Source organism: Taudactylus pleione, unplaced genomic scaffold (genome assembly GCF_031769625.1).
Source record: "Taudactylus pleione unplaced genomic scaffold, aTauple2 ptg002710l, whole genome shotgun sequence".
In the NCBI taxonomy this organism is placed as follows: Eukaryota; Metazoa; Chordata; class Amphibia; order Anura; family Myobatrachidae; genus Taudactylus; species Taudactylus pleione.
In genome coordinates, this window is record NW_028287086.1 from 56091 (window position 1) to 70605 (window position 14515).

Genomic DNA, 14515 nt, shown 5'->3' on the forward strand with positions numbered 1-14515 from the left:
CCTGGTGTGTCTAGCCCGTTACCCCTCCTGGTGTGTCTAGCCCGTTACCCCTCCTGGTGTGTCTAGCCCGTTACCCCTCCTGGTGTGTCTGCCCTGTTACCCCTCCTGGTGTGTCTGCCCTGTTACCCCTCCTGGTGTGTCTGCCCTGTTACCCCTCCTGGTGTGTCTGCCCTGTTACCCCTCCTGGTGCGTCTGCCCTGTTACCCCTCCTGGTGCGTCTGCCCTGTTACCCCTCCTGGTGCGTCTGCCCTGTTACCCCTCCTGGTGCGTCTGCCCTGTTACCCCTCCTGGTGCGTCTGCCCTGTTACCCCTCCTGGTGCGTCTGCCCTGTTACCCCTCCTGGTGCGTCTGCCCTGTTACCCCTCCTGGTGCGTCTGCCCTGTTACCCCTCCTGGTGCGTCTGCCCTGTTACCCCTCCTGGTGCGTCTGCCCTGTTACCCCTCCTGGTGCGTCTGCCCTGTTACCCCTCCTGGTGCGTCTGCCCTGTTACCCCTCCTGGTGTGTCTGCCCTGTTACCCCTCCTGGTGTGTCTGCCCTGTTACCCCTCCTGGTGTGTCTGCCCTGTTACCCCTCCTGGTGTGTCTGCCCTGTTACCCCTCCTGGTGCGTCTGCCCTGTTACCCCTCCTGGTGCGTCTGCCCTGTTACCCCTCCTGGTGCGTCTACCCTGTTACCCCTCCTGGTGCGTCTGCCCTGTTACCCCTCCTGGTGCGTCTGCCCTGTTACCCCTCCTGGTGCGTCTGCCCTGTTACCCCTCCTGGTGTGTCTGCCCTGTTACCCCTCCTGGTCTGTCTACCCTGTTACCCCTCCTGGTCTGTCTACCCTGTTACCCCTCCTGGTCTGTCTAGCCTGTTACCCCTCCTGGTCTGTCTAGCCTGTTAGCCCTCCTGGTCTGTCTAGCCTGTTAGCCCTCCTGGTCTGTCTAGCCTGTTAGCCCTCCTGGTCTGTCTAGCCTGTTACCCCTCCCGGTGCGTCTCCCCTGTTACCCCTCCCGGTGCGTCTCCCCTGTTACCCCTCCCGGTGCGTCTAGCCTGTTACCCCTCCCGGTGCGTCTAGCCTGTTACCCCTCCCGGTGCGTCTAGCCTGTTACCCCTCCCGGTGCGTCTAGCCTGTTACCCCTCCCGGTGCGTCTAGCCTGTTACCCCTCCCGGTGCGTCTAGCCTGTTACCCCTCCCGGTGCGTCTAGCCTGTTACCCCTCCCGGTGCGTCTGCCCTGTTACCCCTCCCGGTGCGTCTGCCCTGTTACCCCTCCCGGTGCGTCTGCCCTGTTACCCCTCCCGGTGCGTCTGCCCTGTTACCCCTCCCGGTGCGTCTGCCCTGTTACCCCTCCTGGTGCGTCTGCCCTGTTACCCCTCCTGGTGCGTCTGCCCTGTTACCCCTCCTGGTGTGTCTGCCCTGTTACCCCTCCTGGTGTGTCTGCCCTGTTACCCCTCCTGGTGTGTCTGCCCTGTTACCCCTCCTGGTGTGTCTGCCCTGTTACCCCTCCTGGTGTGTCTGCCCTGTTACCCCTCCTGGTGTGTCTGCCCTGTTACCCCTCCTGGTGTGTCTGCCCTGTTACCCCTCCTGGTGTGTCTGCCCTGTTACCCCTCCTGGTGTGTCTGCCCTGTTACCCCTCCTGGTGTGTCTATCCTGTTACCCCTCCTGGTGCGTCTGCCCTGTTACCTACCTTTGTGTCATCTGCAGAAAAGCAGAAAAAACAAATAGAGACAAATTATAGAACGCAAACGATTTAAATGCCCAGATACAAAACTCCTCTATAATCTGTTTTATTAGGGAACATTCAGTAACCACAAAATAAGAATAAATTGTCATTATCAGACTCTGAGTTACTGTACTATGAGACACTAACATGGGCCCAAATGATTACATGCAGGATAATTCCTAGGAATGATACTGGGCTGTAGTTGCCGCAGAATTACTTGTGGTTATTTGATTTTATAGATTCTAAATTTAGAATTATTATGGTGTTTGCAGCCATGCTCCCAGATACTAGCGGACACCAGCATTAGCATATTATCACAGCCGCGCCTCCGGCAACGGCGCCCATCTCTCAGGTCAATCCAATTAGGTGCGAATTGCGAGTAGTGAGTTTGTTTCATGAAACTCGCAGACTTCACAGGAATGTGCGCTCCCGAGAATTCTCCAATCCAATTAAAAATGCCTAATCGCGGTACTCGCAGCGGAGGTTTGCGAATTGGCTGCCAAATGAAATGTAAGTGCATGAAAAAGTGGGGAGACCCTCCTGGACCCCCCAAAATTGATAATTTCATTAGTAGGAAGACTATAGAAGGCGGTTTGTGGGCATTAGGAAAGTACTGAAGGTTTTTAAATAGTGTTAAATGGCTGATTTGTGCTTTTTAAAAAAAAATAAAAATTAAAGAAAAAACTTTTTCCATTTAATCTCAAACAAATTAAATGAAAAATGCAAAAATAAAAGTAGTAAAAAAAGGTGATTTTAGGGGACTTCGTGGGCACTTTAAAAAATTAGATAAAAATTTAAAAAAAAAAAAAATTTCCATAAAAAAAAAATACTGTAATAAAATTTGGGGTGCCTAAACTTACGAAAGTTGATTTGGGGGCCAATTTTTAACCCCCCAAAAATGACATGTAATTATTGGACCAATTAGACTAATTGGAATATTTCAATTGCCTAAGTAGTCCTTAGGGGGGTGTCCATGGGGTTCAGCATGGTGTCTCGATATTTTAACCTTAACATTTTCACTTCCATCTCTCACCCTCAGGGAGGTGCGAATGGAAAAAGGTGAATTTACTCTGGTTCAGTGCCAGTTGCTAATTGAATTACAAAATTAATTTGCAGAGAAAACAGCAACTCGCACTTCGCACCTAATTGGATTGGGCCCCCTGAATCAGGCCTTACTGTGGCCCCTCATTGATGAGTACTATCTCCCAGGGCAGCGCTCCAGCTATAAAAGGTGGTGCTCCCCCGTGCTACAGAGATTGGGGTGTCATAATCCCATTTACACCCAACTGCACCAAATTCAGTGGGACCTGCGGCTGAGTGAGTGGGCGGGGTGATTGGGAGGCTGAGTGGGCGGGGTGATTGGGAGGCTGAGTGGGCGGGTGATTGGAAGGCTGAGTGGGCGGCTGAGGGATGGGTGATTGAGAGGCAGAGTGGGTGGGTGATTGGGTGGCTGAGTGGGCGGCTGAGTGAGTGGGAAGCTGAGGGGCGGGTGATTGGAAGGCTCAGTGGGCGGCTGAGTGGGAGGTTGAGTGGGCGGGGGATTGGGAGGCTGAGGGGCGGGGTGATTGGGTGGCTCAGTGGGCGGCTGAGTGAATGGGAGGCTGAGGGGCGGGTGATTGGAAGGCTCAGTGGGAGGTTGAGTAGGCGGGTGATTGGGAGGCTGAGGGGCGGGGTGATTGGGTAGCTGAGTGGGCGGCTGAGTGAGTGGGAGGCTGAGGGGCGATGATTGGAAGGCTCAGTGGGCGGCTGAGTGGGAGGTTGAGGGGCGGGTGATTGGAAGGCTCAGTGGGCGGGTGTTTGGGAGGGTGAGTGGGCGGGTGATTGGGAGGCTGAGGGGCGGGGTGAGTGGGCGGCTGAGTGATTGGAAGGCTCAGTGGGCGGGTGATTGGAAGGCTCAGTGGGCGGGTGATTGGGAGGGTGAGTGGGCGGGTGATTGGGACACTGTCACTGCTGCCACGCCCCTGCAGTAGCAGAATGGTTGTGTATAGATCCCCTTCAGCAGATGTACCTGGAAGTGAGTGGAGTGAGGGCGGAAGTGAGGTACTATGCCCTTAAGGCCACCAGAAGAAGAAATTTGTACCCTTGCGGGCTCGCTACGCTCGCCGCAGGTTACTATTCCCACTCTCGGTCCACATGGAGAGTATCTGATAAGGTCAGGGTACAACTACTGAAGGGGATCTAGGGAGGTATGCCCAAACCCCGATGTGAAATGTAGAACTCTCAGACCTGGTTATATCTGTACACGTTGACGGCAGACGCAGCACAGCGACGTAATACACACATGGTACTGACCAGAAGCTGCGAGCCCAGCATGCGGAAGGAGTACAGGGAGTTGGCATTGGGAATGATGGAGTAGGAGAAGACATTGGCATCTGGGTCTGTACAAGATAAGTCCGCAAGCTGGTAACCAATAGGCTGGTCCTGGGGAACCTGTGCACTGAGCGTAACACAGGAGAAAAGTCAGGACAACATGCTTATGCACACATGGAATAGCTGTATTCATTCCTACATGTATGTATGTATGGGGAACTGCACAGTATCACTTCCCACATTCTGTATGCTGGGTGTCATTCTCAGTATCTGATCTTACCCTGTATGTATGGGGAACTGCACAGTATCACTTCCCACATTGTGCGCTGGGTGTCATTCTCAGTATCTGATCTTATCCTGTATGTATGGGGAACTGTACAGTATCACTTCCCACATTCTGTACGCTGGGTGTCATTCTCAGTATCTGCTCTTACCCTGTATGTATGGGGAACTGAACAGTATCACTTCCCACATTCTGTATGCTCGATGTAATTCTCAGTATCTGCTCTTACCCTGTATGTATGGGGAACTGCACAGTATCACTTCCCACATTCTGTATGCTGGGTGTCATTCTCAGTATCTGATCTTACCCTGTATGTATGGGGAACTGTACAGTATCACTTCCCACATTCTGTATGCTGGGTGTCATTCTCAGTATCTGCTCTTATCCTGTATGTATGGGGAACTGCACCGTATCACTTCCCACATTCTGTATGCTGGGTGTCATTATCAGTATCTGATCTTACCCTGTATGTATGGGGAACTGCACAGTATCACTTCCCACATTCTGTATACGCTGGGTGTCATTCTCAGTATCTGATCTTACCCTGTATGTATGGGGAACTGCACAGTATCACTTCCCACATTCTGTATACGCTGGGTGTCATTCTCAGTATCTGATCTTACCCTGTATGTATGGTGAACTGCACCGTATCACTTCCCACATTCTGTATACGCTGGGTGTCATTCTCAGTATCTGATCTTACCCTGTATGTATGGGGAACTGCACAGTATCACTTCCCACATTCTGTATGCTGGGTGTAATTCTAAGTATCTGCTCTTACCCTGTACGTAATGGGAACTGCACCGTATCACTTCCCACATTCTGTATACGCTGGGTGTCATTCTCAGTATCTGATCTTACCTTGTATGTATGGGGAACTGCACAGTATCACTTCCCACATTCTGTATGCTGGGTGTCATTCTCAGTATCTGATCTTACCCTGTATGTATGGGGAACTGCACAGTATCACTTCCCACATTCTGTATGTTGGGTGTAATTCTAAGTATCTGCTCTTACCCTGTACGTAATGGGAACTGCACAGTATCACTTCCCACATTCTGTATGCTGGGTGTCATTCTCAGTATCTGTTTTATCCTGCCTGTATGTAGAACTGCACAGTATCACTTCCCACATTCTGTGCGCTGGGTGTCATTCTCAGTATCTGCTCTTATCCTGCCTGTATGTAGAACTGCACAGTATCACTTCCCACATTCTGTGCACTGGGTGTCATTCTCAGTATCTGCTCTTACCCTGTATGTATGGGGAACTGCACAGTATCACTTCCCACATTCTGTGCGCTGGGTGTCATTCTCAGTATCTGCTCTTATCCTGCCTGTATGTAGAACTGCACAGTATCACTTCCCACATTCTGTATGCTGGGTGTCATTCTCAGTATCTGTTCTTACCCTGTATGTATGGGGAACTGCACAGTATCACTTCCCACATTCTGTATACGCTGGGTGTCATTCTCAGTACCTGATCTTACCCTGTATGTATGGGGAACTGCACAGTATCACTTCCCACATTCTGTACGCTGGGTGTCATTCTCAGTATCTGCTCTTACCCTGTATGTATGGGGAACTGCCCAGTATCACTTCCCACATTCTGTATGCTGGGTGTCATTCTCAGTATCTGCTCTTATCCTACCTGTATGTAGAACTGCACAGTATCACTTCCCACATTCTGTATGCTGGGTGTCATTCTCAGTATCTGATCTTACCCTGTATGTATGGGGAACTGTACAGTATCACTTCCCACATTCTGTATGCTGGGTGTCATTCTCAGTATCTGCTCTTATCCTGTATGTATGGGGAACTGCACCGTATCACTTCCCACATTCTGTATGCTGGGTGTCATTATCAGTATCTGATCTTACCCTGTATGTATGGGGAACTGCACAGTATCACTTCCCACATTCTGTATACGCTGGGTGTCATTCTCAGTATCTGATCTTACCCTGTATGTATGGGGAACTGCACCGTATCACTTCCCACATTCTGTATACGCTGGGTGTCATTCTCAGTATCTGATCTTACCCTGTATGTATGGTGAACTGCACCGTATCACTTCCCACATTCTGTATACGCTGGGTGTCATTCTCAGTATCTGATCTTACCCTGTATGTATGGGGAACTGCACAGTATCACTTCCCACATTCTGTATGCTGGGTGTAATTCTAAGTATCTGCTCTTACCCTGTACGTAATGGGAACTGCACCGTATCACTTCCCACATTCTGTATACGCTGGGTGTCATTCTCAGTATCTGATCTTACCTTGTATGTATGGGGAACTGCACAGTATCACTTCCCACATTCTGTATGCTGGGTGTCATTCTCAGTATCTGATCTTACCCTGTATGTATGGGGAACTGCACAGTATCACTTCCCACATTCTGTATGCTGGGTGTAATTCTAAGTATCTGCTCTTACCCTGTACGTAATGGGAACTGCACAGTATCACTTCCCACATTCTGTATGCTGGGTGTCATTCTCAGTATCTGTTTTATCCTGCCTGTATGTAGAACTGCACAGTATCACTTCCCACATTCTGTGCGCTGGGTGTCATTCTCAGTATCTGCTCTTATCCTGCCTGTATGTAGAACTGCACAGTATCACTTCCCACATTCTGTGCACTGGGTGTCATTCTCAGTATCTGCTCTTACCCTGTATGTATGGGGAACTGCACAGTATCACTTCCCACATTCTGTGCGCTGGGTGTCATTCTCAGTATCTGCTCTTATCCTGCCTGTATGTAGAACTGCACAGTATCACTTCCCACATTCTGTATGCTGGGTGTCATTCTCAGTATCTGTTCTTACCCTGTATGTATGGGGAACTGCACAGTATCACTTCCCACATTCTGTATACGCTGGGTGTCATTCTCAGTACCTGATCTTACCCTGTATGTATGGGGAACTGCACAGTATCACTTCCCACATTCTGTATGCTGGGTGTCATTCTCAGTATCTGCTCTTACCCTGTATGTATGGGGAACTGCCCAGTATCACTTCCCACATTCTGTATGCTGGGTGTCATTCTCAGTATCTGCTCTTATCCTACCTGTATGTAGAACTGCACAGTATCACTTCCCACATTCTGTATGCTGGGTGTCATTCTCAGTATCTGATCTTACCCTGTATGTATGGGGAACTGCACAGTATCACTTCCCACATTCTGTATGCTGGGTGTCATTCTCAGTATCTGATCTTATCCTGCCTGTATGTATGGGGAACTGCACAGTATCACTTCCCACATTCTGTATACGCTGGGTGTCATTCTCAGTACCTGCTCTTACCCTGTATGTATGGGGAACTGAACAGTATCACTTCCCACATTCTGTATACGCTGGGTGTCATTCTCAGTACCTGATCTTACCCTGTATGTATGGGGAACTGCACAGTATCACTTCCCACATTCTGTATGCTGGGTGTCATTCTCAGTATCTGGTCTTACCCTGTATGTATGGGGAACTGCCCAGTATCACTTCCCACATTCTGTATGCTGGGTGTCATTCTCAGTATCTGCTCTTATCCTACCTGTATGTAGAACTGCACAGTATCACTTCCCACATTCTGTATGCTGGGTGTCATTCTCAGTATCTGATCTTACCCTGTATGTATGGGGAACTGTACAGTATCACTTCCCACATTCTGTATGCTGGGTGTCATTCTCAGTATCTGATCTTACCTTGTATGTATGGGGAACTGCACAGTATCACTTCCCACATTCTGTATGCTGGGTGTCATTCTCAGTACCTGATCTTACCCTGTACGTAATGGGAACTGCACAGTATCACTTCCCACATTCTGTATACGCTGGGTGTCATTCTCAGTATCTGCTCTTATCCTGCCTGAATGTAGAACTGCACAGTATCACTTCCCACATTCTGTGCGCTGGGTGTCATTCTCAGTATCTGCTCTTATCCTGCCTGTATGTAGAACTGCACAGTATCACTTCCCACAGTCTGTGCACTGGGTGTCATTCTCAGTATCTGCTCTTACCCTGTATGTATGGGGAACTGCACAGTATCACTTCCCACATTCTGTATGCTGGGTGTCATTCTCAGTATCTGTTCTTACCCTGTATGTATGGGGAACTGCACAGTATCACTTCCCACATTCTGTATACGCTGGGTGTCATTCTCAGTACCTGATCTTACCCTGTATGTATGGGGAACTGCACAGTATCACTTCCCACATTCTGTATACGCTGGGTGTCATTCTCAGTATCTGATCTTACCCTGTATGTATGGGGAACTGCACAGTATCACTTCCCACATTCTGTATACGCTGGGTGTCATTCTCAGTATCTGATCTTACCCTGTATGTAAGGGGAACTGCACAGTATCACTTCCCACATTCTGTATGCTGGGTGTCATTCTCAGTATCTGCTCTTACCCTGTATGTATGGAGAACTGCACAGTATCACTTCCCTCATTCTGTATGCTGGGTGTCATTCTCAGTATCTGCTCTTACCCTGTACGTAATGGGAACTGCACAGTATCACTTCCCACATTCTGTATGCTGGGTGTCATTCTCAGTATCTGTTTTATCCTGCCTGTATGTAGAACTGCACAGTATCACTTCTCATGTGCCCAGTGTAATGCTTAGCATGAATATCACTGTACAGTACGGTAGGTTACTCACACAACCACGGCAGGGCTGCACTGTGGGGCAACATCATTGACGCCAGTCACCATAATGGTCACGGTGACGGTTGCGCTGTTGCTTCGCTGGTACTGGTCATAGGCTCGTACCAGAAGGACGGTGCTGGCCAGGGATGGGAGCGTGTCCAGGTCCAGGTTGTAGGTCGTCATGATGGTTCCAGTTCCTGCAGTAATGGGAGGTGACTGTATGAGGACCTATGGGGTCAGGGGCACAGGGGAAGCACAGGACATTGATGCCTGCACATGGGGGAAAGGGGGTGCCTAACATTCCTGCCTCCAACCTCAAAGAGCATCGGGGAACCCGCAGTATGGGAGCCCCCGCTGTGTAGGCCACATCCCCCCTCATTATAGTATGAGCGAGTGAGAGCTGCCATGTCAGTCACTAATCAGAGATGCCGACAGAACAGAGCCACCTAGTGGCCACGTCATCAGGAAGGCGTCCAATATAAATACGGCTAGTATACGGTAATTCCCCATTAATGCACAGTGACGGGGATACCTAACTACGTAATAGGAGGTGCTGGGTTACCTGACTCTATGTAATAGGATGTGCTGGGTTACCTGACTCTATATAATAGGAGGTGCTGGGATACCTGACTCTATGTAATAGGAGGTGCTGGGATACCTGACTCTATGTAATAGGAGGTGCTGGGATACCTGACTCTATGTAATAGGAGGTGCTGGGTTACCTGACTCTATGTAATAGGAGGTGCCGGGTTACATGACTCTATGTAATAGGAGGTGCCGGGTTACATGACTCTATGTAATAGGAGGTGCTGGGTTACATGACTCTATGTAATAGGAGGTGCTGGGATACCTGACTATGTAATAGGAGGTGCTGGGTTACCTGACTCTATGTAATAGGAAGTGCTGGGATACCTGACTCTATGTAATAGGAAGTGCTGGGATACCTAACTACGTAATAGGAGGTGCTGGGATACCTAACTACGTAATAGGAGGTGCTGGGTTACATGACTCTATGTAATAGGAGGTGCTGGGTTACCTTACTATGTAATAGGAGGTGCCGGGTTACCTGACTCTATGTAATAGGAGGTGCTGGGTTACCTGACTCTATGTAATAGGAGGTGCTGGGATACCTGACTCTATGTAATAGGAGGTACTGGGTTACCTAACTACGTAATAGGAGGTGCTGGGTTACCTGACTCTATGTAATAGGAGGTGCTGGGATACCTGACTATGTAATAGGAGGTGCTGGGTTACCTGACTCTATGTAATAGGAGGTGCTGGGATACCTGACTATGTAATAGGAGGTGCTGGGATACCTGACTATGTAATACGAGGTGCCGGGATACCTGACTCTATGTAATAGGAGGTGCTGGGATACCTGACTCTATGTAATAGGAGGTGCCGGGATACATGACTCTATGTAATAGGAGGTGCCGGGATACCTGACTCTATGTAATAGGAGGTGCCGGGATACCTGACTCTATGTAATAGGAGGTGCCGGGATACCTGACTCTATGTAATAGGAGGTGCCGGGATACCTGACTCTATGTAATAGGAGGTGCTGGGATACCTGACTATGTAATAGGAGGTGCTGGGATACCTGACTCTATGTAATAGGAGGTGCCGGGATACCTGACTCTATGTAATAGGAGGTGCCGGGATACCTGACTCTATGTAATAGGAGGTGCCGGGATACCAGACTATGTAATAGGAGGTGCTGGGATACCAGACTATGTAATAGGAGGTGCTGGGATACCTGACTCTATGTAATAGGAGGTGCCGGGATACCTGACTCTATGTAATAGGAGGTGCCGGGATACCTGACTCTATGTAATAGGAGGTGCTGGGATACCAGACTATGTAATAGGAGGTGCTGGGATACCAGACTATGTAATACGAGGTGCTGGGATACCTGACTCTATATGTAATAGGAGGTGCCGGGTTATCTGACTCTATGTAATAGGAGGTGCTGGGTTACCTGACTCTATGTAATAGGAGGTGCTGGGTTACATAACTACGTAATAGGAGGTGCTGGGATACCTGACTCTATGTAATAGGAGTTGCTGGGTTACCTGACTCTATGTAATAGGAGGTGCTGGGATACCTAACTACGTAATAGGAGTTGCTGGGATACCTGACTCTATGTAATAGGAGGTGCTGGGATACCCAACTACGTAATAGGAGGTGCTGGGATACCTAACTACGTAATAGGAGGTGCTGGGATACCTAACTACGTAATAGGAGGTGCTGGGATACCTAACTACGTAATAGGAGGTGCTGGGATACCTGACTCTATGTAATAGGAGGTGCTGGGAGTAATCATCTCATAGAGGACGTTTCTCCCTTGTGCCTTCACCACCAGCACCTTCTGCCCGGGCCCGCCATTCTCCGGGATAGACACAACCACGGACGTCTGCCTGCAACAGGAGGAGGAGCACAGTTACTGGTCAGTCAGCTGCAGGAGGAGGAGGAGCACAGTTACTGGTCAGTCAGCGGCTGCAGGAGGAGGAGGAGCACAGTTACTGGTCAGTCGGCGGCTGCAGGAGGAGGAGGAGCACAGTTACTGGTCAGTCGGCGGCTGCAGGAGGAGGAGGAGCACAGTTACTGGTCAGTCAGCGGTTGCAGGAGGAGGAGCACAGTTACTGGTCAGTCAGCGGTTGCAGGAGGAGGAGGAGCACAGTTACTGGTCAGTCAGCGGCTGCAGGAGGAGGAGGAGCACAGTTACTGGTCAGTCAGCGGCTGCAGGAGGAGGAGGAGCACAGTTACTGGTCAGTCAGCGGCTGCAGGAGGAGGAGGAGCACAGTTACTGGTCAGTCGGCGGCTGCAGGAGGAGCACAGTTACTGGTCAGTCGGCGGCTGCAGGAGGAGGAGGAGCACAGTTACTGGTCAGTCGGCGGTTGCAGGAGGAGGAGCACAGTTACTGGTCAGTCAGCGGTTGCAGGAGGAGGAGGAGCACAGTTACTGGTCAGTCAGCGGCTGCAGGAGGAGGAGCACAGTTACTGGTCAGTCAGCGGCTGCAGGAGGAGGAGGAGCACAGTTACTGGTCAGTCAGCGGCTGCAGGAGGAGGAGGAGCACAGTTACTGGTCAGTCAGCGGTTGCAGGAGGAGGAGGAGCACAGTTACTGGTCAGTCAGCGGTTGCAGGAGGAGGAGGAGCACAGTTACTGGTCAGTCAGCGGCTGCAGGAGGAGGAGGAGCACAGTTACTGGTCAGTCAGCGGCTGCAGGAGGAGGAGGAGCACAGTTACTGGTCAGTCAGCGGCTGCAGGAGGAGGAGGAGCACAGTTACTGGTCAGTCGGCGGCTGCAGGAGGAGCACAGTTACTGGTCAGTCGGCGGCTGCAGGAGGAGGAGGAGCACAGTTACTGGTCAGTCGGCGGTTGCAGGAGGAGGAGCACAGTTACTGGTCAGTCAGCGGTTGCAGGAGGAGGAGGAGCACAGTTACTGGTCAGTCAGCGGCTGCAGGAGGAGGAGCACAGTTACTGGTCAGTCAGCGGCTGCAGGAGGAGGAGGAGCACAGTTACTGGTCAGTCAGCGGCTGCAGGAGGAGGAGGAGCACAGTTACTGGTCAGTCAGCGGTTGCAGGAGGAGGAGGAGCACAGTTACTGGTCAGTCAGCGGTTGCAGGAGGAGGAGCACAGTTACTGGTCAGTCAGCGGTTGCAGGAGGAGGAGGAGCACAGTTACTGGTCAGTCAGCGGCTGCAGGAGGAGGAGGAGCACAGTTACTGGTCAGTCAGCGGTTGCAGGAGGAGGAGCACAGTTACTGGTCAGTCAGCGGCTGCAGGAGGAGGAGGAGCACAGTTACTGGTCAGTCAGCGGTTGCAGGAGGAGGAGGAGCACAGTTACTGGTCAGTCAGCGGTTGCAGGAGGAGGAGGAGCACAGTTACTGGTCAGTCAGCGGTTGCAGGAGGAGGAGGAGCACAGTTACTGGTCAGTCAGCTGCAGGAGGAGGAGGAGCACAGTTACTGGTCAGTCAGCGGCTGCAGGAGGAGGAGCACAGTTACTGGTCAGTCGGCGGCTGCAGGAGGAGGAGGAGCACAGTTACTGGTCAGTCAGCGGCGGCTGCAGGAGGAGGTGGAGCACAGTTACTGGTCAGTCAGCGGCGGCTGCAGGAGGAGGTGGAGCACAGTTACTGGTCAGTCAGCGGCGGCTGCAGGAGGAGGAGGAGCACAGTTACTGGTCAGTCAGCGGTGGCTGCAGGAGGAGGAGGAGCACAGTTACTGGTCAGTCAGCGGTGGCTGCAGGAGGAGGAGGAGCACAGTTACTGGTCAGTCAGCGGTGGCTGCAGGAGGAGGAGGAGCACAGTTACTGGTCAGTCAGCGGCTGCAGGAGGAGGAGCACAGTTACTGGTCAGTCAGCGGTTGCAGGAGGAGGAGGAGCACAGTTACTGGTCAGTCAGCGGTTGCAGGAGGAGGAGGAGCACAGTTACTGGTCAATCAGCGGCTGCAGGAGGAGGAGGAGCACAGTTACTGGTCAGTCGGCGGCTGCAGGAGGAGGAGGAGCACAGTTACTGGTCAGTCCGCGGTTGCAGGAGGAGGAGGAGCACAGTTACTGGTCAGTCAGCGGCTGCAGGAGGAGGAGCACAGTTACTGGTCAGTCAGCGGTTGCAGGAGGAGGAGGAGCACAGTTACTGGTCAGTCAGCGGCTGCAGGAGGAGGAGGAGCACAGTTACTGGTCAGTCAGCGGCTGCAGGAGGAGGAGCACAGTTACTGGTCAGTCAGCGGCTGCAGGAGGAGGAGGAGCACAGTTACTGGTCAGTCGGCGGCTGCAGGAGGAGGAGGAGCACAGTTACTGGTCAGTCAGCGGCTGCAGGAGGAGGAGCACAGTTACTGGTCAGTCAGCAGCTGCAGGAGGAAAAGGAGCACAGTTACTGGTCAGTCAGCGGCTGCAGGAGGAGGAGGAGCACAGTTACTGGTCAGTCAGCGGCTGCAGGAGGAGGAGGAGCACAGTTACTGGTCAGTCAGCGGCTGCAGGAGGAGGAGCACAGTTACTGGTCAGTCAGCGGCTGCAGGAGGAGGAGCACAGTTACTGGTCAGTCAGCGGCTGCAGGAGGAGGAGGAGCACAGTTACTGGTCAGTCAGCGGCTGCAGGAGGAGGAGCACAGTTACTGGTCAGTCAGCGGCTGCAGGAGGAGGAGCACAGTTACTGGTCAGTCAGCGGCTGCAGGAGGAGGAGGAGCACAGTTACTGGTCAGTCAGCGGCTGCAGGAGGAGGAGGAGCACAGTTACTGGTCAGTCAGCGGCTGCAGGAGGAGGAGCACAGTTACTGGTCAGTCAGCGGCTGCAGGAGGAGGAGCACAGTTACTGGTCAGTCAGCGGCTGCAGGAGGAGCACAGTTACTGGTCAGTCAGCGGCTGCAGGAGGAGGAGGAGCACAGTTACTGGTCAGTCAGCGGCTGCAGGAGGAGGAGCACAGTTACTGGTCAGTCAGCGGCTGCAGGAGGAGGAGCTGTACTGTAATATACCAGCTGCATATGTACCTGCTCCGTTACTTAGGCCCCTAGTGTGCGTTTGTGTATAATATTTCTGTGTGTTGGTGAAGTCTTGCTGGAGCAATATATGTGTAATATACATCTGGTCATCATGTGTTATAT

The 14515-nt window shown here is 51.6% G+C and overlaps 1 protein-coding gene across 1 annotated transcript in view; it reads right to left on the bottom strand.

The window, feature by feature from the left end:
* Positions 1–14515, bottom strand: part of LOC148431177 (cadherin-related family member 4-like) — a gene marked incomplete at its 3' end in the record, with an annotated part of 102388 nt that overhangs the window by 42291 nt on the left and 45582 nt on the right. Inside the window, exons 7-9 of the mRNA XM_088466239.1 lie at positions 11213–11343; positions 8940–9123; positions 3993–4137 (exon numbers count right to left, since the gene is read on the bottom strand). Coding sequence (XP_088322365.1) covers positions 3993–4137; positions 8940–9123; positions 11213–11343 — 460 coding nt within the window. The remainder of the gene's footprint in view (positions 1–3992; positions 4138–8939; positions 9124–11212; positions 11344–14515) is intronic.